The sequence below is a fragment of the Motacilla alba genome, chromosome 15 (assembly GCF_015832195.1).
Source record: "Motacilla alba alba isolate MOTALB_02 chromosome 15, Motacilla_alba_V1.0_pri, whole genome shotgun sequence".
NCBI classification, from domain to species: domain Eukaryota; kingdom Metazoa; phylum Chordata; class Aves; order Passeriformes; family Motacillidae; genus Motacilla; species Motacilla alba.
In genome coordinates this window covers 1,802,444-1,829,696 of record NC_052030.1, presented here as the reverse complement: position 1 = coordinate 1,829,696, position 27,253 = coordinate 1,802,444, and the positions used below count along the sequence as shown (strand labels likewise).

The 27,253-nt window shown below is 56.5% G+C and overlaps 1 protein-coding gene across 9 annotated transcripts in view; it reads right to left on the bottom strand.

Annotated features, from left to right (window-relative positions):
- NOS1 (nitric oxide synthase 1) overlaps window positions 1-27,253 on the bottom strand; it is an 84,653-nt gene that overhangs the window by 42,431 nt on the left and 14,969 nt on the right. For 5 of the 9 annotated variants that reach the window (XM_038152575.1, XM_038152577.1, XM_038152580.1 and 2 more), the window contains exon 2: window positions 6,933-8,030. In XM_038152575.1, the coding sequence (XP_038008503.1) occupies window positions 6,933-7,651 (719 nt within the window). In that variant the 5' untranslated portion in view covers window positions 7,652-8,030. Of the gene's footprint in view, window positions 1-6,932; window positions 8,031-8,424; window positions 8,553-17,707; window positions 17,948-20,355; window positions 20,876-20,921; window positions 21,042-27,253 lie in introns of those variants that run through there. The other 4 variants (XM_038152571.1, XM_038152572.1, XM_038152574.1 and 1 more) reach the window with 4 other exon arrangements.

Sequence of the window (27,253 nt, the reverse complement as noted above, 5' to 3'; positions counted from 1 at the left end):
TCACAGCTCGAGCAGGTTGAGGGGACAGCCACAACTCCGTGCCCGAGCTCAGCCCCTGGGCAATGTTCCCAAAAGGATTTTATCAACAGGAGAGCCCCAAAAGCCATTCTGGTGGGCACTGGGGGGGCACAGCTCCCTCGGGGGAGCCAGGCTGGACATCCCCAGGGATCTGCCCTGGGAGAGCCACAGGGAGAGAGGAGCTGGCTGCTTTTCTTGGAGAACTCCAGGCCAGGTTGGACATTGGGCTTGGAGCAGCCTGGGACACTGGAAGGTGTCCTGGGACTGGGTGAGCTTTAAGGTCTTTTCCAACCCAAACCATCCCATGAGATGTTTGTAACCCCCACTTTGATGTCTTTGGGGAACTGGAAGCAGTGCTGAAGGTGGAAGCCATTGGCTGGATGAACTCTCCCAAAAGCCAGATCCAGGATCCAGGATCCCTCTCTGAGCACTCCCAGATCCATCACACGCTCTTGGCCAGATCTCTTGGATGCAGAGAGATCCAAACCCCTGTTTGAGGGGGTTTTGTGATCTGAAAGCCAAATCTGAGACTTTAAAAAGGAAAGAGGAATCCTGCCCTCCCCCACTGGTGCCAGGCAGAGCCTGGGATGCTGCCTCCCCTTGGAAAGAGCATCTGGCTGTTTGGAGAAATGAGAGGCACCACTGTTTTCTTTTGACTAATTTGATGATGTTGCAGTGCTCCGAGTGATGAAGCAGAATGGAAGTTGCTGAGACAGCCCTTTCAGAAATTTCTCCAAAGCTTTTCCAAAAAGAAATTAAAGAAAAAAAAAAAAAAAGAAAAAAAAAAGATGGAAAGGGAAGTTTGTCAGTTTGTCACTCAGCTCCTTTGAATTTCCTTGGCAGAAGGATCTCTCTGACTTCCCAGGCAGGGAGCAGAGACAGCCCTGGCTGCTGCCACCCAGTCTGGATGGGTGAGGATGGCAGTGCCCACACCTCCTGTGACTGCTCTGGTGACACTGATAACATCACTCTGCGCTGGGACCAGGGGCCGGCTTCTCCTTCTCCTGGAAAACCTGAGCCTGGGGCTCTGTGGGAAGCTCACACCTCGGGAGAGAAATTCCTTCCTCTTACCTCATCCCCTGATTTTCCTCGGGAATGGCTGCACTTGCAGTGCTCCTCCTTCCGGTGCCTGGGGCTGGGATAGGCAGCTCTTGCCTCACCTTTCTTTTGCCCCATGGAAAACAACTCCAGAGGGGCAGAAACTAAAATTCCCTGGCTTAATTAATTTTAATTAATCAAATTAAATTAATTGAATTAAAATTCTCCTGCTTCCTTCCCTGGGGCAGTTGGAAAAGGTGCTGGCTGCAGGCGGGGGGGTTCAGCAAGGTTGGGACAAGAGCAGAGGGAGAGGGGTGGGGCAGAAGAAGGGATCTGCAGGGTGCAGAGGATGGAGCAGAGCTCAGGAAGGAGGTGGGAATTTGGAGGAAGGAATAACTCCAAAATCTGGGATGCACTCCCAGGAGAGGCAGCAGGGACGGTGGGAACTGCAGGGTGATCCAAGCAAGGAACAAGTAGGAGAGAGGATCTGGGACAGCACGGAGGGAGGAGGACAAAGGCCTCGGGAAGAACCTGTGGAATGATCTGGAGAAGATCCTGCGGCCTCAGAAAGTCAGGGATGTGTGCCCAGCACTGGGATCGGGGACTAATGAGCCGAGCAAGCTGCAGCCTCAGGGAGTCTGTGAAATATGAGGCTGGCAAATGCCTTTGAGGAGGCACTGACATGGAAAGACCTGGGAGCAGATCCAGGCAATCCCAAAGTGCCACCAGCACGGCTCAAAATCCAACCAGCACCAAGCTGCAACGGCTCCTGCCCCTTCCCAGCCCTTCCCAATGAGCTCCTGGAGGATCCCAGCCTGGCCAGAGGAACAAAACAGCTCAGGTGCGCTGGGAACCACACCTGCACCTCCTGTGGGGTCACACCTGGGACAGGGCTTTGGCTGCTGGGCTCACACACGGGGACAAGGGCAGGGGACCGGGGGACGCCAGGAGCAGCAGAGGGCTGAGCCGTGAAGGGTGGTTTGGGAACTGGCTGATGGGTTTGGGGGAATATGGGGTGTGTTTGGGGTGGAATATGGGATATATTTGGGGGGAATATGGGGTATATTAAAGGGTAATATGGGATATATTTGGTGGGAATATGAGACATATTTGGGTGGAATATGGGATATATGTGGGGGAATATGGGGTATATTTGGGGGAATATGGGGTATATTTGGGCTTAAATATGGGATATATTTGGGGGGAACATGGGACTAATTTGGGGGGAATATGGGGTATATTAAGGGGGAATATGGGATACATTGGGTGGGAATATGGGACATATTTGGGTGGAATATGGGATATATTTGGGGGAATATGGGGTATATTTGTGTGGAATATGGGATATATTTGGGGGGGAATATGGGATACATTGGGTGGAATATGGGACTAATCTGGGGGGGAATATGGGATTTATTTGGGGTGAATATGGGGTATATTTGGGTGGAATATGGGGTATATTTGGGCGGAATATGGGATATATTTGGGCATACTGGAGTATATTTGGGTGGAATATGTGGTCTCCAGGCACAAAATGCCTCTGTGGATCAGGCATGGTGTAGAGTGATGGGGAAGAAGCCTCGGCCAGGGGAGCAGGGGAAGCCCATTCCCTGCCAGAGCTCCCTGCATCCATCTCCAGAACGGCACAAACGTGGAAATTCCAGGGAATCTTCTCCTTTCTGAGGTTTTAAAGTTTTGTGTCCAAGTGCAGAAGAATGAAGACAGATCAAAAATGCAAATGAAATCTTTTGAGCAGCACAAAGAGATTTTGGTGATCCTGAGGATGGTGGGAGGAAGAGAATTTTCTCTTCAGGAACTGAAAAATTATGGGGTTTGTTCCAAGGCAAGCTGGATCCTGAAACCTTGAAACCTTTCCTGAACTGAATTCCTGCTCTCAGCACACTTCTCCCTCTCGGGGCTGCTGCTTGGACTGAAACTGCCATGTTTCCATCATGCTGCTCATGTCATGGAAGAGACCTGGGAAGGAAAATAAACCCTGGCAACTCAGTGGGGAGGGGGGGAAGAAGGAGGGAAGATGGGACCTGACAATCTCCCCAGAGCTCTGAGGGAAAAACAGACCTGGGTTCGCTGGCAGGGAGTGAATCAAACTCTATTTTTGCTTCCTAGCCCACGGTGAGCCTCATGGCAGAAATGCCAGCTCTCATCATACCTTGGGCCCCACATCTGTGCTCCCTTTTCTGATTGCAGATGGCCTGAGCTGAGGAGCAGCTGTGGTCACTCCATGGACACAGCCCGAGGGCACAGGGTGGGAGGAGAAGCCAGCAAGGAGAATTCCCTTGGGGAATGCAGATTGTGGGGGCAGGGGATGGAGAGGAACTGATTGTGTTCCCAAAGCAAACTTAGGATCAATCAATCAATCAATCAATCAATCACAGGAGGGATTGGAAGGGACCTTAAACAACGTCCAGTGCCACCCCCTGCCACGGCAGGGTCACCTTCCACTGTCCCAGGCTGCTCCAAGCCCTGTCCAGCCTGGCCTGGGACACTGCCAGGGATCCAGGGGCAGCCCCAGCTGCTCTGGGCACCCTGTGCCAGGGCCTGCCCACCCTCCCAGGGAACAATTCCTGCCCAATATCCCACCTAACACTGCCCATTTTGAATCCATTCTCCTTATCCTGTCCCTCTACACTCCTATAAGAAGTGCCTCTCCATCTCTCTGGTAGGCTCCCTTCCAGTTTTCCTTGGAGGTAACACTGGAGAGAGGAGCTGGAAGCCCAAACCATCAGGTGTAGTTTGAATTGGTTTTACCAAAGCCCATCTTGAGCAAGAAGTTTTTGGCTCCCTGTGGACAAGCTCAGCCTTGTGCCATTCCATCCTGCCCTGGGAATGCTGTCCCAGCTCCCTGAGCCAGATCCGCTCCGACAAAGCGCCCAGGCTGGGGAGGTCAGCACCAGGCAGAGAGACAGAGCAGGATCCATCCCAAACCCACCATCTCCAGCTGGATCGACAGGCAGAGAGACAGAGCAGGATCCATCCCAAACCCACCATCTCCAGCTGGATCGACAGGCAGAGAGACAGAGCAGGATCCGTCCCAAACCCACCATCTCCAGCTGGATCAACAGGCAGAGAGACAGAGCAGGATCCGTCCCAAACCCACCATCTCCAGCTGGATCAACAGGCAGAGAGACAGAGCAGGATCCGTCCCAAACCCACCATCTCCAGCTGGATCAACAGGCAGAGAGACAGAGCAGGATCCGTCCCAAACCCACCATCTCCAGCTGGATCAACAGGCAGAGAGACAGAGCAGGATCCATCCCAAACCCACCATCTCCAGCTGGATCAACAGCCAAACAGGCCAGGCTGGAGGTGTCCAGCTCAACCTTGAGCGAGGTTTTGCCCCCTCCTGGGTGTAGGCAGAGCTCAATTCCTGCGCTGTCCCTGCCTGGAGAAGTCAGGGCTGAGCCGCATCCATCTGACACGGCTCACTGGGGCTTTTTTGGCATTTCCTTGGCACTGACCAACTCTCTCCCCAGCTATCCACTCCCCATTGTTCCCTGACCTTTCTGCACTTCTGCCATCCAAGAAAACTTGGAGTGCAGGAGACCTTGAGGATGCCCTGGCTCTGTGTGAGCCGAGCTGAGGAGATGAATCATCCCCAGCCCGATCCCACAGAAGTGCCCTTTGCCCTGCACAGCAGCTCCTGACAGCTCCTCCCTGCAGTGAATCTTTCCCACTTCTCTGCTCCAGCCTGGGTCTTCTCCCTCACACCGAGTCCTTCCACAAGAGCCAGGCTGCAGCTTTTCATCAAGCAGGAGAATTTGACTGAATAGTGGATTTTCCTCCCCAAGGTATAGAGATTACAAAGACTTTTTTTAAAAATTATTCTGATATTGAAAAAAAAAATTGAGATTTTGGTGAAGTCCCCACTTTGCTGCTTCAAGATCCTCCAGTTTTAGTGGAATCAAAACGAAATCAAAGCATTTCTGTTTAATCTCTGAATAAAAGAGACTCCTCAGAGTAGAATCACGTTTTCCATCCCTCTCCACGGCTGGAGCAGAATTTCCTTGGAGATCCTGCTGCTGCTGGGATGGGGGACATGGTTTGAGGGGTGAGGCTGCCTGTGTTCAATCCCAGTGTTTGGGATTGTGTCTTCTGGGGGCTTTGCTGGGCGGTGACCCCCAGGTCCCTGAGCTAAACCAGAGGGCATTTTAAGCCTCCCTACACATTTTGTATCCAGTCCTGACCCTCTCAATGTCTCAGTTCTTAAACCAGGCTCTCCCAGGATGGGACTAAAGCATGCACAGTCCAGACGAGTTTTTTGGAGAGCGTCCTGAGCTTGGGGGGTTAAATCACTTCCCATTGCACAGCAGATTTCGGAATTTTCCAAATCCCAACAATTCAATTGAACAATTGTTGAACAATTCTTGTTCAAAAAGTGAACAACGCCTGGAGAGTAGCTGTGGTGGGGAGGGGGTGGCAGGAAGGGCACCCAGACACCGGCACCGAGCCCAGCAGATATTTTTTCCCTCTCTCTGACTCAGTGTGAGCACCCTAACAAGCTTTGAGTACCGTGTCCTCCACAGGAAACAGGAATAAATTGGGAGAGCGGGAACGGCATGAAAACAACTGAAAATAAAACAAGGAAGGTGGAAAACACAGAGGGTGTGGGTGGGATTGGGGTGGGAGCGAGCGGGAGCTCAGCCTTGGCTGGGAGCCCATGGGGGGGACCCCGCTGTGGCTCTCCCCTCTTGTTACTGATAAAGAAAAAGGAACACAATGTTTTTCTTTTCCTAAGAAGTGTCTACAGCAAGAGAACCTGAAATTACAGAGAACTTGGCATTGCAGATCTTCCCGTGGCCGAGCCACAGATCTGCAGCTCCAGCAAACCCTCGGGGCTTTTCCAGCCAGTCAATAAGCGAGGGCAGCCACAACCTGCTGCGGCACTTGACACTGCTAAAATGTGTTTGGGGACTTGGGGAAAAGCAACAGGAAAAGGCAACCCAACAGTGTTAATGAACGGTCAGGAGGAGAGGGAGATGGGACTGAAAAAACCCGGCTACCAACAACAGCTGTGGAAAGCAGGAAGGGCCCCGGGGAGCTGCTCCGGCTCCGGAGCGCTGCGCTGCAGCTCAGGGAAACGTTGAGGAAAATCAGGAGCTGTGCCCCTTCCCCCTCCTCAACGGGATGAGGGACAAGACTTGTTCACGTCCCCACCCTTGCACACAAATCCTGAAATTGCGATCTGGCTCTAGGAGGAGCAGGGGCAGATCCATCCTGGCATTTCCACAAGGATTGGCCATCCCGAGCTCTCCATAGAGAACATCTCCCCCGTTCCCACCAGGCTGGTCCCACTGCCCTCGCCCTCTCTTGGCTTCAGATGGAGCTGGACTGGGGCTCTCCTTCCCTCTCCCAAAAGGTTTGGAAGTTCATTTCTCCTGGGAAGCACCGTGCCCTGCTGGTCCGACCTTCCTGCCTCCTCTCCCATTAAAGTTAAAGCAGATTCCAACTGGAGAGCTCTAAAGCAGGACCGCAAGGACAGGAATACCCTGGACCTTATTTGGCAGGTGGGGAAACTGAGGCACGGGATTTTGCCTCAAAACGAATGAAATTGAGAACATGGAGCAGAGATTTAACCCAGCCCAGCCCATGATCCACCACATCACACAGCTCAGCCTTCCATGAGACATTATTCCCAATCTCCCCAATTTCCCATGCTTACATCTTTCTTCCACAATCTTCTCCCAATTTTTCATCTTCCCCTCACCGACCACTTCCCCCTTTTTCTCATCCCTTCCTCTCCATCTCCACCCTGCTGTGCCAGGCAGCAGCCAGCTGTGGAGAGGTGCTCGCCGACACCTCGGGGAGCCAAAACCAGCACATTCCACCAAAGGTAAAAAATGTATTTAGGGACCTACCAGTCCACCTGGACTTCTATATCCCGTGTCTCTACCTTGGAGGGCGCATCTCCATCGCTGTCCTTACTGCTGCTCTTCAGCAGGTCCAGGACGGGCTCGATTTCTTTGAGCAGCTCGTTGTCTTCCACGCCACCGTTGAGGCAGGAGTGACCACAAGCCCCGTCCTTGCCCTTGCCGGCTCCCGGCCCTTTGCTGCCGGGAACGAGGCCGTTAACGTGGACCACGGGCTCCCCGTCCTTCCCCGTTTCCCTGCTCCACAGCGATCCCATGGCTGCTGGCAGCGGCTGCTCTTTGCTGGGAGCGCTTGGGTTGGACAAGTCAACCGCCTTGGGAGCGGGGCACAGGGGTCTGGTGACGCGGACGGTTTTGGGCGTCCCGTCGCCCGTAAAAGTGGTCTCCAGGTGAGTGGTGAAGCCCTCGGGGCCGCGCAGGATGAGGACCACGTAGGTCTCGGAGGCGATGCTTCTCAGGATCTCCAGCGCCGTCTCATAGCTCATGTCCACCAGGGGCCTGCCATTGACGGCTAAAATGATGTCCCCAGCCTGGATGAGGCCACTCTGCTCGGCAGCCCCGCCCCGGATCAGGTCCGAGATGATGACGGGAGGTTTGCTGACGCGCTCCTTCACCAGGAAGCCGAGGCCGCCCACCTTGCGCTTGAAGAGCCTCACCGAGATGACGTTGGGCTGGATCTGCTGCACGCTGAACACATTCTCTTCCATGGCAGCCCCCTCCTCCAGCCCGCTCTCCAGGACCTCAACACCCGCTGGGCGCAGGGGAATTCGCTGTCCGAGGCGCTTCCCAACGCCGGGGTGGGAAGGGGCAACTCTGGCTTTCGTGGAGCTGGACTCACTGGAAAACTGCCCTGGGCTTCGGCTGCCGAGGGGCTTCCTGCGGCATGCTCGGCGGCACTGCTCTCCGAACAGCAGAACACCGGGAATGTCACCCCTGGGAAGGCAGGCTAGGAGCGGGGCTGGGCATCGCCCGGAGTGGGAAACATTCCAGCTTCCAGTCAGCCGCGGGTCCCGCGCCGGGCACAGAGGGGGAGGCAGCCGGCTCCCTTCACCGGCATCCCCGCCGACGGTGCGCGGGCTTCTTTATCTGGAAAGGAGGGGGAAAACCAACAAAGGAGGGAGATAAGTGAGGCAGGGCAGGCGCAAGTGCCTGCTGAGCACGGGGCCGGGCACGGCGCAGGCACCCCGTCCCCACAGATGTCACCCCCCGGGCTGCGTTTGGGAGCCAGGCTGCAGCCTCGCAGCGCTCCGGGCTTTGTTCCCTCCACCCCCCCCTGCGAAAATCGGCACCATCTGTTCGGCGGGGGCGCGGGGGGAGCGGGGAGCCCCGGCAGGGGCCGCTGGGCAGGGCAGTGCTGGGCAGCCCGGCTCGGCCGCCGCCCGCTCTGCCCACCCCGCAAGGCCGGCACACCGCGGGGGCTCGGCCCTGGCTCCCGCCGGCTCGGGATCCCCTCAGTGTGCTCTCCAGAGCATCCCACAACCTGCCGGGTGAGAAGCAGACAGGGGACGGGCAGCCCTGTCCGGGAGGAAGCCTGCTCCCGAGGTGCTGTCGCTCCGAGGTGGCTCCAGGAGCAGCAGCCAGGGATCAGAAGAGGCCGCTCAGCTCCCCTTCCCCCGAGTTAGGAAAACGCTTCCAAAGGCAACTGCTTTTAAGGCTGGCTGCAGGGATCAGCGCTCAGCTCCTCCTCTCCCCATATTTCCAGCCTGGCACGGGGAGAAGGAGGCGACGCTCGCCCTCCCCCGAGCCCAGCCCCGCTCCCGCACCAACTGCTCCGGCGGAGGGAAACCATCGCCGGGAGAGCCCCTCGGAGCTCATCCCGCCCTCGGGGGAGCCTCGTGCAGCTGGGCACGGCTGGAACAGCCCTCGCAGGGCTCGGGGAGTCACAGCCCATTGCCTCCTGATGGGACCCTTGTTCTTACAAGCCACGCTTGGCTTCTGTCACTTCTGCTCCCAAAGCCTCCCCGCGCTCCCCGCGCGTTTCTCAGATGCTCTGGAGAACGCTTCTCTCCAGGACTGTGCCCTGACGCTTCGCATCGAGCCAGCGCCTTCTTTTCCTTTTTAAAATCGGAGTTTTAGGCAGAGAACAGAGGGCACATGTTCTGCTGGAGGCACTGCCATGGCAAGAAAACAATCTTCTCTCTCCCCATGCTCAGGGCAGCATTGGCATCTCCAGCCCCTCTCTGCCGGGAGCTCCCTCCAGCCCGCAGAGGGGACAAACAGGGATCTGAGGAGCAGGGCAGGGACACCAGTGCCACTTGGGCACGTTAATCCTCATGTGAGGAACGCTGCTGACCCCAGGCTGGGCTTTTTAGCAGCGAATTAGGGATAAAACAATTCGAGATCCATAACCCAAACCGATGGGTTTAACCCCTGGCCCTTCCCCTGCCGTGACTCGGCCCTGCAGAGCAGCAGCAGCAGCTTGCAAAGGGTTAAACGCCACAGGGTCACATCCTCAAGGGCTAATTAATGCCCTAATTGCAAATGACACTGGATCGGGACCCCGGGACGGGCTGCACCGCCTCCCGGGGCTCGGGCAGCGGAGCAGGACAGGGAAGGTTCCAGTTTCGGGGAGGACGGAGGAAAGCAGGAATTCGCTTCTACCCGACAGGTCCTGTCCCTTTCCTCCCTCCCACCCCTCCATCCCTTCCCCATCCTGACCCCGCTTTCCCAGCCGAGTTTCCCCCTCTTCCCCAGGCTCTCTGGGATCCACAGGAGCCGCTTCCTTCTCCCTGCCAAGCTCTGATTTCCCGACCCCTCTCCCCCACAAGGTGACCGCCACCGTCCGGGCAGGGCGCTGAGCCGCACCGAACTGATCCTGATGAGCCTGCTGGGGACAAAGGAGCCTTCGCAAGCAGCCCAAGCGCCCCGGGAGCGCGGAGCAGCGGCTTCCCGGGAGGGGCCGGCCCTGCTGTGCCCTCGGGGCTCCTCACGGCAGCGCAGCTCTGCCCCCGGCCCAGCTCCGTGCCTGCATCGTGCCCGTCTCGGCGGCAGAGCCACCGTGGGCACCGCCTGGCACGGGTCCCTGTCCCTGCCAGGGCTGCCAGCCGCTCACACGGGCAGATGTTGCACAGCTGGAGGGGACCGTGGATGTCCTTCAGCCCCGCTCGACCTTACAGCGGGACTTGCTGAGCTCGCAGGAAAGAGCTGAGGAGCCCCAGTGTTTAATCCTCACTCTTCTCCCGCCAGGATAATTTCCAGCTATTTCCATGGAAAAGGCTGTCATTCCTTGTGTGTGCTCAGCCCCAGCCTGCAATCCCGTGGAACTCTGGCATTTCTAGGTGCTCATTGTTGCCTGCCCCCAAACCCACTGACACCTCAGCATTCCTTACAAAAGGCATGAGAAGAAAAAAGTGGATTTTAAGTGGTACCTCAACACCCATCCAGAGATTTGTCCTTTATTTCTGCTGCTCCTCAGAGGCAGGAAGGTCAGAAGGGAGCCAGAAAGGAGAGGGACAGATAAGGAAAGGGAGGACAGACAGGCCCTAAGCCCCTCAGCCTCCTGCTCCTTTAGGGAATAGCTGGATAAGGATTTCCACAGAATCTTGGCATAATTTATGTTGGAAAATAATCCTAAAGATCATCGAGTCTGATTATTTTCCAGCTGGAAAACCTTGCAAGAACTCCGAGTGCAGATAGGAGGGAGAGGGAGAAGTTCAGGGAAGCAGGAGACACCAGGAGGGCTTGGAAAACTCCCCCAGGAGGGTCAGGGCTCTCCTGTCCCACTCCGGGGTGTCCCAGGTCTGATTCCAGAGGGGACACGCTTCGGGTGGAACCCAAGCAGCCCAACTCTGCGGGTGGCTGAGCTGTGCTGAGCTCTGTGAGCCCACAGATTCCCAGCTCTCCCTCCCAGCACCACGAGGACTCTGATTTATGGACCCCAGAGCCAGGTCAGACATTTAAAAGCTACTGGAGGTGTCAGGACTAACTCCATAAAACAGTGAGAGCAGGACGGGGTTTCACCAGGATAGGAACACTTATTTCACAAAAATAAACAACCTGGAGATGAAAAGTCCATCAGCAAAGCTGGGCTCAGCTCCCTGTTGGGAATAAACCCGGCTGGAATAAACCTCCATGGACGGTGCCACCCCACCCCTGCCTCGGTTTCCCTGCCCTTCCCAAAGCATAAACCCAACTCAAACTACAGGAAAGGAATAAGCCCTGCAGAGGGACAGCATCCCAGGCAAGTCTGAACCCTGATCCCAACACCAATCCCTGGGAGCATCCCTCCACTGGAGGCTTTCAGGGACGAGCAGCAGAGCCTGGTCCCCTCCAGCAGCAACAAAAGCTCAACCAACCAAGCCCAGAGAAGCTCCTTGAGCTGCCAGATAACATTCCAAGAACAAACTCCAGCACAAACCTTAATGGGATGATTTGATTTCCCAGGCAAAGCGGAGGAGCGATCAATCTTGGGGGCTTTAACACAATCTCCTCACCGTGCCAGGCAGAGCCGCCGGCTGTGCCGGGCTTGCCGTGCTCAACACCAGCCCCTCGGCCACACAAATGCATTTGGAGCCCTGTTTTCCCAGTGATAATGGCTCCTGCATCCCTGTGCCAGCTTTAAATGGGCACCATTGTCCTCTTTAATTAGCTTTGGTGGGATTTATAGCGCTCGAGGAAGAGCCCTGGCGCTGATGGATTGATGCCCGTTTAATTTTTACGCATCGGTGGATGGGATGAGGAGCGCTGGGATGCAACACATGCACAGTTCCTGTAAACCTGCGCGGCTGTGCCTCCAAAAAGGGAGTGGTCAAGTGATTCCCTGGCACCAGTGCCAGCAGTTCCACGCTCCATGCCTGCCCAGGGTGTCCTTGTCCATCGCCTTTTAATCCTCGGACAATGTTCCTGTGATGCCTTAAGTTTCAGCTTTTACGTTGTTCAGATCCTGCCCTGCATTATGTGTAACTCTGAACTGATATGGAGCGTTAGTCAGCTCTCCTCACATTCTGGGCAGACAGAACAATCCTTCCAGGCCTGAGAGCCAAGGTCATCCCCACAGCCTCGGGCCCAAAAGTATAAAAAAAAGGGAATGGGGTGGAGGAAACCGAGGGAACGTGACTTCATTACCTGAAGCTACAATTGGACAATTAACCTCTGATACGCAAATAGACCAAATTTAAATCAGTCTGAGAAACTCATTGTGACCATTGCCCACCTTGGGTGTAGCCTCTGTGGGATTTTGCACTGCCCAAGGTGTATCCTTTGAAGGCCTTGAATAAACACCTGCTTTATTATTTCAGCTCTGCCTAGCCTCTGCTCCAGGCATCACCTCCAGCTCTTACCACCCACCCCCCCTCAGCCTTCCCAAAATCCAGCCAGGAAGGGCGAGACCTTTTCCCTCCAAACCCAAACAATGGCTCCGCTTCTCCCTTCCCATTCCCAGCCCAACTCTCAACTCCCATTTTGGTTGGGAGTCATTACTCCAGCTGGGCTGGGACCTTGCCTTTGCCCCCAATAAACCTGATTTCCACCAGGAGCGACTGGAAGGAGGCACTTTGCCATCTGTACAATGCCCTGGTGCCAGTCAGTGCCCGCTGACCTGAGCTGGCACCAGCAGGCTCTGGAAGGACACTGCCAAAGGGATGGAATGCCACGGGCTCCACCCTGGAGACCCCCTCACCTCTCCGTGGCTGTCTGCGCCCAAAACATTCCTGTTCCTGCAGGAAGGGCAGTTAATCAGATAAATCCCAGCTTCTGATGGAAATAAATCCATGGCCAGACCCCGGGAGGGTTCATCTGCCTCTAACCAGGGGCTGTTTCCTGGAAAACAAACCACAACTGTTTGCTCATGTTGGGACAAATCTGCCCCACAGCCCCAGGACCTGCACATTTATCCAGCTCCTGGCGCTTGGTTTGGTGTCCATCCCCTCTGCAGGGAATGAAGCAGCCAAGGAAAGCCAGGTCCTGCTGGCACAAGAGCCACGGGAATGTCTGGGCAGTTAAAAAGATCACTGCAGTTCCCTTCCAACACAAATATTCCATTTTTTTCTGATCTGATCCTATCCCATCCCATTCACACCAGTGTCCTGCCCACTCCTGATCATGGAACAACAGTGCTGGAGGAGGCAGAGCCACCCCAAAACTTTCCTGCAATTTATTGGAGCCCCTCACCCCCCTTCCCGTTCACCCACCCGGCACAACCCGAGCAGAACGCACGAAACGCATTTTAATGTTGCCAAGACAACTGTGTTGACAAAATCCCCCTTTTTCTGTAGCTGCCAGAACCCGGGTTTTGTTGTAATTTGGAGTTCAGGACTGAGCAGATTTCTGCACCACGCCTGCCTTTCCTCTTTTGCTGTTTCCTACAATATTTCCCCAGCGCCTGCCGTGTGTGGCTCCAACAGAATTTAGATAAAAGCGTCAATTCTGCCGCTCGCCCCATCTCAAACTGATGTTCTTATTAGGGCTTGGCCCATCTGTAAAACCTCAATTCCGCCACCATCAATTTTCTGAGAGGCTTGGAATTACACCGGTGACTCCAGCGTGACAAATTGGAGCGGTGTTAACACACCGCCACTTTGTCCTGGAAGACAAAATAGGTAGGGAGGAAATAAATGAGAAAATGCCACTTGATGGATGGTCTGGCGGTCCAATCGCAGCATGAGAGGGGAATTGGGGCTCCATTTAGGAAAAAAACAAAAGAAAAAGAAAATTTAAAAATCACAGCAGGTCGGCTGGAGCTGTAATAGCTCACGAGCTGCCAGCCAGCATCAATAAAGTCAGAGATGGAGCTCCGAGTCCATCCAGGAATAAACTCCTGGTCCTGTTCAGCCACTCACGTCCCCTCCTTTGCTGCTGACACCCCAAAATCCTTCTTGCCTGGCATTAAATTTCCCAATAAATCCTTCTGGCACTGGTTTCCTACAGAGTGACTCGTGTCCCTGCTTAAAACCCTCGGGAGGAGATCAGGCTTCTCGTGGCACGAGCCCCCAACCCCCAGGCAGATCCCAGGAATTCTGCCCCTGAGACAGCTCTGGGATCTCCTGAGCACTGTCACCACCCCTCTCCAACATGGGAAGGGGCAGGATTGGGATTCCTCCCTTCCCCGGGGATGAATCTGCCACACGGAGCCAAGGCAGAGCTCTTGCCCTGTTCGCCTCGGCGTCCTCAGGGACGTGCCAGGGGAAAACTGAGGATAATTTGTTCCCCCGAGTTTCTGTCCATGCTTTGCATTAGCACTTGTTGCCATAGTACCAACAACAGCAGCAAAGTTCTCCGGGGGCCTCCTGGGACCCGTTCCTTGTCCTGCAAGGGCTCTGACTCTAATTCCAGCAGGACTCAGCGGGGCAGATGATGCGGAGTTTTCTGCCTCCTGGATTTGCTGAAGGTGCTGCCGGTGGGAGAGAGGCTGCTCCTTGGAAGCAGCACCAGCTTCATCATCCTCACCCTCCAGCATCCCTGAACACGGATGTGGCAAAAAACCCAGGAGTGTGCGTGGGAGAGGAGTGGAAATGGACCCCATCGATCCCAGGGGTTTTCCCCTTCCCCATGGAAGCTGAAGCAGCCCCAGGCCCCATCCTAATCCAGCTTTTCCCTCTGCCAGAGGAGAGGATTTTGGCTCCCCAAGCCCCTGCTCCTCACTGCTGGCATTTGGGGCAGGCTGTGACCCCAGGGCCAGCTTGGAGCCCCGGTCCCAGATGTGGCAGGGATGCTCCATTTTGCTGCCTGGTGGGGATGAAGGATAATCCCTGCTCGGAGGGCACCGAGCTCCCCGGCCTCTGAAAGCCAGGGAGAACCTCACGTTCCAGCACGTCTGGAAACGTAAGCCTGAAACTCTGGAAAATGGGATTAAGACAAGCTCCCCGAGAAGGGCACTGCTGGATCTCGTTAAGCATGTCGGGATTGTCACAGAGAGGAGAAGCGTGGAAAGCGTTTCCTTGGCATCATTGCCCCCGTTTTTGCAGGGACACGCACAGAACCTCCAGGCTGCCACGCTCCACATGCAGAGCCACCACCCTGGTGACATCTGGGCTTCCCACGGCCACGTCCCGAGCCAGATCCCGCACGGATGGTGACAACCCCGGGTCCCTTATCACACACAGCCCATCAGGGCTCATTTGGAACGAGCAGGATTTATCCAGCCTCAGCCAGACAGTGGCTCCCAGGCCTCTCTGGGACACAATACATTTATTTTTGGAGGGATCAGATTGCATCTATAGATTTGATTTAACGCACAGATAGGATCGGAGCAGTGGGAGTAGAACAAAGGCATCTGAGCTCCGCTCGGAGCCGCCTCTCCAAGCCGGCCCCTCGTCAGCAGGGTTGGGTTTCTTTAGGGGAAAATTGATGGTATCAACAAGTATCAAACAATATCCTCGTTCCTCGGGAAAGGTAAATGCTAATCTATGCGAGCTGAGCTCATGTGACTTATCAGTTACTAAAAATAGTTGTTTTCAGGCACTGATTTAGGGAATCTGGCAGATTTCCTAAGCCTTTGTACAGACACACCACTGAAATGGAAAAGACAAAATACACAAGCAAAGCAGGGAGGGGGGAAAAATATCTGACAGGGCCAAAATGGCCCCTGAGGGCGAGGGAGGGCCAAGCCCTCCCCGTGAGCAGCCACAGAACCTTAATTCCAAGCGAGGATTCCAAGGAGGATTCAGCCCAAACCCCTGTGCCTAAGATGGCCTCTCGCTCACAGTTGTGGCGCTGGCAGGGGGAATTCACAGAATCCAAAGGGCACGAGGAATTGTCCCTTTCCTGGGCTCCAGAGGGGGTGTGATGCTTCTCCCATGGCAGGTACCTGAGCAGGGGAATACCCCCTCCAGCCCACGGCTGCGGGGGAAGAGACTCCGCACCCGGAGTTTGTTTGCAAACATTCGAAACTGCAGAGTCTGTGCCTGAGTTTGCGGCGTCTTAAAGGAAATACTCGGGGAAATACAAGCTGGGAGAAAAGGGAGGGAGGAGGAAATTGCTGATGCAAACCTAAATTCTTTAAATAAGGCTTCCCCACTGAGACCTTAAGCAGAAAATGATAACTAGCAAATGGTGCAGGTAGAAATTCCTGGGAGAGTGATTTCCCCCCTGCTCCCAAAGCCTCCCTGCAGCTTCTGTGTGATCATCCCTGTAGATTCCCGTCTGCCAGAGCCGCTGGCACTTGGGAATGTGGGTGAGGAAGAGGAGCTGGTGTTTGAAGCAGCCAAGCCCCCTACTGCTGCAGCTGCCCCTGCGATGTCCCCCGTCCCCCGTGCCAGACAGCCTCTGCTCCCCCGGGAAGGGAGGAAGGAAGGAAGGAGACGCTTCCCCTCCATCTCAGCGAGAGGCGGATCCGCTCCTCGGGGACTCGGCAGATCATTGTCAAGTCGCCTGCCAGAATTTCCTCCCGACAGTCATAACTTGGAAGCGTCGGGAGAAAATGTCTGCACCCGGGCCGTGGGTGCTCAGCGAGTGGGGCCGGACCCGCGGCTGGACGGGGCAGCGCACACCCAGCCCGGCGCCAGATGTTCCAGATGTGCCCGCACAAAGAGCTCTTTTTCCCTCTGCTTTGCCAGTAAGAGCCAAAAGCGTTCGGCTTTTCGGCTGCGAGCCCAGCCGAGGCAGCAGCAGGGCAAGCCGGGCTCGTCCCCTCCGATCCCCGCGGCAACATCTCCCGCTGCACTCCCGGCTCATCCAGAGGGACCTGCGCGGTCCTTGGTGGGCAGAGGGACGGGGAGCGACCCGGGCTGAACCCCCGTTCTCCCTAAAGGACAGGAGCCAGCCCCCAAGAGGACATCCCGAGGGCTGGAGCCGCACTGGGGAGTCTCCTCCCCACCCCGGGCTGGATGGGGTCTTGCTTCCACCGCAGTGCCCCGAGGAGAGTGAGGACACCCTGGGGACAGCTGGGACATCCCAGGGACAGGGCAAACAGCGAGGGCAGGACCTGGCGTGGGCCACTCCCCACCCCAGCACGGGGCTCGGTGGCGTCTCCCGCAATCCCAAACCGTCTCCGTCGCGGTGCCGAGGCTCGGGAGCGCCGGCGCTCCGCCGAGTTCAGCACCCGGGACAGCTCCGGCGATCAGCTCATCCACCCGGGACAACGCCGCTGCACCGGGACAACGCCGCCCGCCTCCCGAAACCGCCTTCTCCCGGGAAACGGCATCCCCAGGGAAAACTGCCCTCCCCCGGCAGGCTGACTGCCCCCCTGCCCTCCCCAAAAACGCCCCCGCTAACCCCACTTCGGTGAACGGCCGCTCCCGCTCCCTGCCCTCTCAGCACCGATGGCCTCCGGGCAGAGTGCCGCCCGTCCCGGGCTCGCTGCCCGCCTGCCACCCCCGCACTGCGTCCCCCTGGCCCTGGCCCTGCCTGTCCTCCCGGCCGGGCACACCGCCGGCTGCCCTCCCCGGTGCCCCATCCCGACTCGCTGCTCCGGGCTGCGGGGAGGGACCCTCCGCTTCCCGCCGCCGCCTCCGCGGGGCCACGGGGCGCGCCGGGCTCGGAGGCGCTGGAGGAACTTTGCGGGGTGCGGAGGGACGGGGGGGGGACACCCGCAGCGTGTCCTGGGCGTGGGGGGCCAGTGGGAGCCGCGTCTCCGCGGGGCCACCCGGAGCAGCGAGCGGCTTTCTCCGGGCACGTCCCACGCGTGTCCCCGCTCCGCAGAGCCCGGCTGCCCGCGCCGCCCGGGCTGGGGTCCCGCCGCCGCCTCCCTTCCCCCGGGCACGGGCAGGGCGCGGCGGCGCGGCCCCGGTGCCCGGAGGCGGCGGCGCTTCCGACGGGGCGCACGGTCCCGCAGCCCCTGCAAAGTTTCCCGGAGAAGCGGCGCCCGGCGCGGGGCTGGGGGCACCTACCGTGCGGCGGAGAGGAGCCGTGCCCGGCCCCGGCCCCGCGGCCCGCCCCGCATCCCTCCCGGCGGCTCGGCAGGGACGGAGCCCGGCGCGGCGCTGGGCTCGGCTGGGCTGGCAGGGGGGAGCCAGTCCTCGCTGCGCCCCTTTATCCCAGCATCACCGAAACGAATCCGCTTTGACGTCCAACCAGGGTTTTTATGGGTGTGGAGCGAGCCGGTGCAGCCCTCATTAGGAGACACTCCGCTCTCCAAATCATACATCTTTTATATAACCTCATTTCCAGCGTGCCTTTTCTCCCCCCTCCCTCCCCTTGCCGGGGAGCATCGCCCACCCCCCCAGCTCCCCCACCAATTAAAGAGCTCAGAGACACCCCACGGGCCCCACTTGTTGCTGGAAGCTCCGCTTCACCCCCCGCGGGCCTGACTCAGCCTGCCCCGGGCGAGTGGGGGGCTCTGCCCGTCCCGGGGGGCATCGGGGGGGCTGAGCGTTCCCCAAGTCCCTGCCCAGCCCTGCTGCAGCCCCCACACTCCTGTTCGCAGGCAGGCTATGCTGCAGGGAATCCCGCTCTTCTCCTGGCAGCCCGTGCCTGCTCGGTGCCCAGGGCTGACAGCACCGCTCCTGCGGGAGCTCCCGGCGCTCCCGGCCCGGGTCCCGGCGGGGCTGGGACAGCCCCGTGCCTCCGCTCCCGGAGCCGGCCCTGGGCTGCACACGGGGCAGGGAACAAAGTCTCCTCACCCCATTTCCCCCCCCGACTCTTCATCTGCCCCCAAGGCGGCCCAGAGCAGACCCAGGCTTGACATCAGTCTCCAGCCTTCGCGATTGTGCTCATTCCCATGGCAACAACAAACACACAATTAGAGATATATAATATTATATAAACCCAGCGGGCTCTCGGGCAGGGGTGCGAGGTTCACCTGCTCCCAGCCTGCTCCAAGCCCAGCAGGCAGCTCCCACCGGAGCAGGGAGAGGTGTCCCGAGCCTGGGGAAGGTGCCCAGCCCGCGGATGCCCGGCAGCTCCGGTGCCACCCAGCCCGGGCGGCCCCGGTGCCTCACCAGAGGCAGGCAAACAAGGCACGGCACAGCAGGCGGCTCAATTACAGAACTTCCCACCGCGAAGGGGAGCGGAGCAGCCCCGCTCCTGGCCGGCACACCGCGAGCTGTGCAGAGGTGGAGAGGCGGAGAGGACGGGCAAATGCAGCAGCAGAATGGGGGCTGCCTCCCCCGTTCCGCCCCTCCTCACCGAGATCAGGCTGTAACACTGTCTGGGGCTAAGGAAAACGTGATTCTGCCTCTTTAGGGCCAGGAGGACTCATCTGAGGGCAAGCTACCCAAGGACGTCAGCTCCGACCCACCGGCCAGGGAGCGCTGCCCCGTGCAGGAGCGGTGGGCACACACCGGTGACAAAGGACTTCGTGACCCAGGCACGGGCTGGCCATGGGCAGCTCAGCCCGGGCTGGGAAAAGTCCAAACCCTTCTCCTTGCAGGGCTCACAGCTTGGAGCCGTAGAGCTGCAGGGCTCTATGGGCTGGAGCAGTTTTCCTCGGGTGGGGGGCAGGCAGACGCAGGGCTGGTGGCTGTGATGTCACCCGTTTGAGGGGACTCTGTACTGCCAAAGCCACCCCAACACAAGGCCACCAGCACCTCCTGCTCCTCCTGCCAGCGAGGCAGATCCATCCGAGGAAGCACAGCCCTGACCAAGGGGAACAGAGCTCCCTGTGCCACTCCGGGACACGGCTTTGGAAGTCCAGCCCTCCCACCCTCCACCCGCGGCGAGATCCCAGCCCAGGAACCAGCCCAGGATGCCAGGAACAGAGCTCTGCTCATCCCTGGGCCGCATCCTTCCGGGCAGCACTTCCTTCCCCACGGGAATCTGAGCGGGACCACGCTCGTTTTGGGATGGCCGGGAGCTCCGCTGCCGCCCGGCAATCCGCAGGAGCCAGGAGCGAAGCGTCCCTGTGGGAAGGGAGCCGGCGGCCTGCGCGTGTCCTGCGCTCCCCCTGCGCCAGGGAGGAGCCCCAGGTAGCCTCTCCCTCCCGCTGGAAGCCGTGAGTCAGCCGGGAAGGCAAGGGAAGGCTTGGAGGCTCATAAACAACTGAGGAAGCAGAGGGTGGGCTGCGGATGGAGAAGGTGGAGCGAGACCCTCCCCAGCACGGCCGCACCACTGAGCCCCTTCCCCACACAGCCCCTGGTGCCACAGCCAAGGCTGCGCCTTCCTCCCTCCAGCAAAAAGCGTCTGGGGACAGCACTTCTCCGCAGGGAACGTGTGCCTGTCACCCTGCCTCACCCTCCCTGGGCACCCCAGAGAGCAGCCCCCGGCTCTGGAGGAACCCCCCATTCCCAGCCCTGCCTCGTCCATGGAAGTTGCTTTCTCCTCTCCCACAGCTGGGAGCCAATTCAGGCGGTGCTGCCTGGGAAGTTATCCCCCAAAACTGCTCGGGAGAGGGAAGAGCCGCCTCCCCGCCCCTCACGGCGCTGCTGCCCGGTTCCCCCTCTCCTCTGGAAGCAGCTCAGCGCCGCTCGCCCCCGGCCATATGCCGCCAGAGGTTAGGGATAGAAACCAAATATAAACCCAGCACTTAATGCCCAAATTTCCTTCCCACCCCGCCGCTCCCGCTGCTTCCCCTCTGCTGCTGCCCTCGTCCCTCACCCACCTCTGTCTGGGGAGCGTGCCGAGGAGCTGGAGCCGGATCCCTCAGCCGGAGCTGCCAGCCGGGGGGATCCGCCGGGGATGTGCCGCTCAGGATGCTCGGCTCTCCCTAAGATCCTTAGGAACGCGTGGCCTCGGCACGGATCACACACACAATCTCCGCGGCTCGGGACTTACTGGGCTGCTCTTTCCCCGCGGCTGGAAATGCGTGCGGAAGGGGATTAGAGCCCGCGGACGAGAGGAAGGGCTGAACATATTTATACCAAAGCTTTGGGAGCTGCGGAGCGGCGCACACACCGCACACACGCGCAGCAGCTGAGAGCGGGGTCTGGCACTGCCACTGCGGCGATTTGGGACAAATCCCAGGATTGTCTGCCCGTGCTCCAGTTTAGAGCGAGCGCCGATGCTGGGCTTTGCCTAGAGGTGGCAGTGAGCCTTCGCTCTTCGCTCTTCCCTTTTCCCGACCCCCGGCATAGCCCGGGAAGTCCCGGAGCTCCGGCGGGCTGGGCAGGGTTGCTGTGACCGCGCAGGGACAGGAGGGACCCGCTGGCCCCCTCGGAACCTACCCACCCTCTGCGGGCTCGGGGGATTCTCCGGCATCGTCCCCTCTGCACGGGGCAAAGGTTGGGGGTCATCGAAGCCAGGTTTGGAGCAAAACCGGGGCTTGATCAAATCCTTAAAACCCGGGAGTTCATGGCCAGGGCAGGACGCTTTTAAAACATCCCCGGGCCAGCTCCCAGCTCCTCCCTCCCCGTGACATTTGAGGGGAAAACTCTTTGTCCCCCACCTCCAGAAGCTGTCACAGCCCTCGGTGACCAGGCAGAGCTGTGACAACGCGAAATATCCCAGCACCAACCCCAGTATCCAACAAGACACCTGTAAACCCCACCAAAAGCCGCGTTTATGTCCCAAGCCTCCCCGCCCTGGGGGTCAGAGTTGGAAAACGCTGCTGGAAAGATTCCTTGGGAGCTCCTCTCCTCCTCCTCCTCCCCGGCACGAGGTGGGTGATGAAGGGCGATCTCTCTCTCTCACACGTGGGCACACACGCACGCAGCAAATCTAATAAAAAGATATTAGTCCGAGAGAATTTGGCTCCTGGCATTCAACTATCTCGAGCTTCATACAGACACCAAAGAAATGAGATTATGGGAGCACACAAACAAGAAATTCCAGGGGGATGAATTCATGTTTCATCGCTGTTACAGAGCAGGGAAGGACCTGCCTGTCTTCCCTTGCATTTCTTTTCAAATTCTAGTTCAAGATATGAACCCCCTCCCTCCCGAAGTCACATTTCCTCCAGCCCCAAGCCCTGCCACCTTCGCAGCAACATCCAAATTGCTCTCATTATCATTTTAAGGACGCTTTGAAGGGCTGACAAACACCCCAAAGTTCAAGGACTCCTTGTAAATCCGGGGTGTAATTTAGATTTAAAAAAGCCCCGCTTTGAAACCTCTCTCGGCCGCCTGCGAGGGGCTCGAGTCACTCCCGGGTTATTCAGATGCAAACCCTGTTTGGAAGCACAAGTGGCTGAGCTGAGCCATCCCCAGCAGCTGGAGGTTGGGGGCAGATGCTTCGCAGCAGCAGCAGAGCTCCACGACTCCACTGGAATCAGCGGAATCGAGATCATTAAAGCCAGCTAAAACCAGCCAGTTCCCGGGATTTTGTGCCATCTGAGTCCCTATTTCCAGCCTTTCCTCCCCAGCGGGATCAGGCCCCCAAACGGCACCTTTGAACCTTTAGATCAATCCTTGGTGTAATTACAAAGCAGAAAAATCGCTCTCGTGTCAACCTTAAGCAGTAAATTTCCAGGTTTAAATTGGGTTTTTTTGTTGTTTTGTTTTGGTTTTGGTTTGTTTTTTCAACGAAGTGACACATTTCTGAGGGCTGCGGGTTAAAGACTCTTTTGAAAAGCCCCAAATCCCTAATCTGGAGTGAAAAGTTATCGCTGGAGCACCTTGGGGTGGGTGGTGACAAACGCAGGAAAGGGCCGGGGCCCCGGGTAAACAGGGCCGGGGAGGAGTGGAGCAGCCTGACGAGCCTGATAAGCCAAATCTGCACAGCACTCACTGCAAAAACACAGCACAAAGCAAACCCAAAAGCACAGGAACAGCTGCTGCCGAGTTCTTCAGCTCTAAAGAGGAGCAAGGAGGAAAAAAATAATATGATAAAAATAATCCACCCCGGAGCAGCAGAGTCCCTGGTGCTGGCCTGCAGGGAGGAGGCTCCAACTCCCTGCTCCCCCCAGACCCCCTCCGACAAAATGTGTATTTCATTATAAAATAAAATGTATGGCAAGTGTGTCAGGGAATACACTCTAACAGGGAATTCGGGCATCCCACAGGAGGAGGGAGCAGTGAGTAGGGGTAAGTGGGATTTTTGGGAAGAATTCTTCCCTGGGAGGGTGGGGAGGGGCTGGGATGGAATTCCCAGAGCAGCTGGGGCTGCCCCTGGATCCCTGGGATGTCCCAGGCCAGGCTGGACAGGGCTGGGAGCAGCCTGGGACGGTGGCAGCTGTCCCTGCCATGGGAATGGGATGAGCTTTAGGGTCCTTTCCCACCCAAACCATTCCATGGTTCCGTGTCCCAGCTTCCTCCAGCCTGGATGGAGCAGCAAAGAGCAAGGAGAAGGCGACCATGAGGAGGGCAAATCCCAGCTCCCAAATGAATCACAGCCCAGCAAAATAATAATAATAGTAATAATAGTAATAATAGTAATAATAGTAATAATAATAATAATAATGATAATAAAAAAAACCCTTGAGTGATGTTCACCTCTAAACCAGCCCCGTTTGGCCGATCCCAAAGAGCTGCCATGGAGCTCTCCCAGCCCAGCTCCCAAGAAAAGAGGGGCAAACAAGAACTCAAGAGAAGGAGCTGCCAGATTTTCCCCCTTTTTCCCTCAAATCCAGCAAAAAGCCTCTGCTCAGCCTTCCCACCAACAGAGGAGAAGTTTGCAGATGCTGTGCCTGGAATCTGGATTTATTCCTGGCACGGCTTTATTGGGATATTGACACTGCTGGAATTTGAAGGTATTTGAAGTTCTCAGCCCCAAAACCACTTTGCTTTGAGCCAACAAACACCAGCCTGGCCAGCAACAAGCCCCGGAAGAAGATCTGGACATGGTAGGCCCTAAAAAACCTCAATAGAAATAAAAAAACTCAGTACTAATACTAATAATACTATTAATAATAAATTATAACTATAACTATAAAGTAAATATAAATATAAATATATGTAATAATATACTATTTATATGATATATAGAATATAAAAATATATAAACATATAATATAAAATGTATTATATATAATAATATAAAAATAAATATAATTATATGTAATAAAATATAATTGTTAATATAATGATGGTGATGATGATGATTATGATGATGATACTACTATTACTACTACTACTAATAATAATAAAACAATAACTCAGTTTAGAGATTTTTGCTGCCTCCAGACACAGCCCAGTGATTCACCTGGGACAGGTTCCCCACAGCCAAATCCTGCCCCACGAGCAGCCCCTGGGATTTCAGGCTGGCCTGGTCCCAGTTCAGGGGGGGAACTGGGGCCCAGCAGCTGGCTGGGGTCGCTGGGAGCCCCATCCCCGCGAGGGGCTGGAATCTCCAGGAAGGCTGACGGAGATTTTGCCTGGAGTCAAAGCCATCCCTGCCATCCCCTTGTGATTCCCACCGGTGGATTTCAGATTTCCAGCTCCCTGGGTTTATCCCCCACCTTTCAGCCCCCCTCTTCCCACAGCTCCCAAACCCATCCTGAATTTGGCTGCATTGGCCAGGACGAGGCAGAGGACAAGGCCCAGCTGATGCTGGATGTTCCCTCAGGAAAGGGATCCCCAGAAAGAAAAAAAAAACCCAAACCTTCCAGAGTTTTGGTGCTGCTGCAGAAGGGAAATTGTCCCTGTGTTTAAAATCTGGAGGATTCCCCCTCTGGATGCATCCAGGGGGTGACGGCAGCTCCACCAAGGGCTGGAATTGCTGCCCAGAACTCCCAGCTGCTTTTGGGGGGGATTCCAAGAGGTTTTCCTGCAGGCACAGGTCAATCCTGGGCAGGGAGAGGATTCCTGGTGCCTGGAGGGGTCCCAGGCCAGGCAGGACGGGGACTGGAGCAGCAAGGTGTGACAGATGAGCAAAGCCATGGCTGGCTCTCACGGCTGGAAGGCAAATATCCCGCACAGATGTTCATTTTACAGTTTATAGTTGGGTTTATAGTTGTGTTTTGCCCCCTTGTGCTGTTATCAGGGGTGGCCTGGGTTTGGGACATTTGGGAGGGTCACTGGTTGCCATGGCAACAGCTGAATTCCAATCAGGATTTCGGGAATGATCTCCACCACGGGACTGGGAAGGGGGAGCCGATGGACAGAACTCTGGGGGAGCTAAAGGGGTGGAAGGTGAAGCCTCCATGGTGTGGGGGAGCACACGGTGGGAAAGACCCTCTGCTCCCGGGCTGCGATAATTCCTCTATTCTGTCTCTGCTGCTCTGCTTCTGGTAAGGCTCCAATAAACCCTTTACACTTGAGAGCGAGTGGCGTTCCTCACACCGGGATAGGGGATGGGATGGGATGGGATGGATGGGATGGGATGGGATGGGACGGGACGGGACGGAACGGAACGGAATGGATGGGATGGGATGGGATGGGATGGGATGGGATGGGATGGGATGGGATGGGATGGATGGGATGGGATGGAATGGATGGGATGGGATGGGATGGGATGGGATGGGATGGGATGGGATGGGATGGGGATGGATGGGATGGGAGGGGATGGGATGGGATGGGATGGGATGGGATGGGATGGGATGGGATGGGACGGGACGGGACGGGACGGAACGGAACGGAACGGAACGGAATGGATGGGATGGGATGGGATGGGATGGGATGGGATGGGATGGGATGGGATGGGATGGGATTGATGGGATGGGATGGGATGGGATGGGATGGGATGGGATGGGATGGGATGGGATGGGATGGGATGGGATGGGAGGGATGGGATGGGATGGGATGGGATGGGATGGGATGGGATGGGATGGGATGGGATGGGATGGGATGGGATGGATGGGATGGGATGGGATTGGATGGGCTTTCAGCTCCCTCCACCCCAAACCATTCCATGATCCCACTCTGGACACCCCTGGATCTCCCTGGTCCCACCACCTGCACCTGGATCCCATCCAGTTTGTGGTGGGAGGAGGTGAAATCCCGGGATATCCTGGTGGGAGGAGGTGAAATCCTGGGATATCCTGGTGGGAGGAGGTGAAATCCTGGGATATCCTGTCTCTCCGAGCCAGGAAAAGCCGGCAGGGCCCCGCCTGTTTGATTTCCAGCTTTCCTCGTACCTGAACACCCCCCAGCTCTTTGGAAAGGCTCACTGCAGGCTGGATCCTGGGGAAAAGCCTGCCCAGGGGGATGGAGCCCCACGATTTTTTTCTGGACCACTATGGGATAATCAGGAACAGGAGGGAGGAGAGGTGCTCAGGGTACCAAGGAGAGCTGCCATCCAAACTACTGTATTTTATTTTATTTTATTTTATTTTATTTTATTTTATTTTATTTTATTTTACTTTATTTTATTTTAATTTTTACATGTAATTTTACTTTATTTTATTTCATTTCATTTTATTTTATAAATTTTATTTTATTTTATTTTATTTTATTTTATTTTATTTTATTTTTTCTACTTTTCAAATTTTATTTTTTATTTTATTTAATTTCATTCTATTTTTTAAAATGTTATTTATTTTATTTTTAATTTTTTAAAAGTTATTTTATTTTATGTTATTTTTAGCACTGTTGTTTTCCCCTCCCCATCCCAGGGTGTTTTGCAGCAGGAGCAGCTGATGGGCTGGAAAAAGCTGGGAGCTGGGAGCAGGAGGTGCCCATCCATGCAGCCCAAGGGAGGGACTGGAGGCTAAAACCACAGAAAAGAGGAAAAACAACCTCACAAAGAACGGGGCCACCTTGCACCAGCAAAGCACTGCCCCACGAAAGGCTGGAAAAAACCAATTCCTGCCCAGTCCCCATTTAAAAAAGGGGAATAAAGGCACAGAAAGGATCGGGGTCTGCAGCACCCCCAGGGCCAAACTTCAAAGGGAGAAATAAAAACATCCAAACATTTTTCTTTTCTTTTCTCACCTGGATGAGAGACAGAGCCCAGGGGTTTCCAGGACCACCAGGAATTTCTGGAAAACTCTCACCCCAGGGGAGCAGCACGGGCAGAGGAACCTTTGGCAAACCAAAGGTTTGTTTGTCACCCAGAGAGAAAAAATCAGAGCAAGAAGGAGCAGGAGGAAAAGCAACAAACCCTGATCACGACCAGGATCACGCAAGGAAAGAGCTCTCACAAAATGCTGGATCTCTCCCTGCCTGGAGCATTCCCAACCCCACCCTGCTCCCCAGGGAGGCTTCTCAATCTGGGCTGAAAAGAGAGAAATTTGGGAAGTGTGGGGCTGGAGGGGCAGGGAGGGAGGGGAGTGGGGATGGCAGAGACTGGGATGGCACTGGGGCACTGCTGGGACCTGGGCTGGCATTGCCAGAGAAATCCAGCCCTGGAGCAGCCCAGCAGGGACCTGGGGCTGCTGCAGAGAGCCCAGAGGAGGCACCAGAGATGCTCCAAGGGCTGGAGCCCCTCTGCTCCAGAGCCAGGCTGGGAGAGCTGGGGGTGCTCAGCTGGAGAGGAGAAGGCTCCAGGCAGAGCTCAGAGCCCCTGCCAGGGCCTGAAGGGGCTCCAGGAGAGCTGGAGAGGGACTGGGGACAAGGGATGGAGGGACAGGACACAGGGAATGGCTCCCACTGCCAGAGGGCAGGGATGGATGGGATATTGGGAATTGGGAATTGTTCCCTGTGAGGGTGGGCAGGCCCTGGCACAGGGTGCCCAGAGCAGCTGGG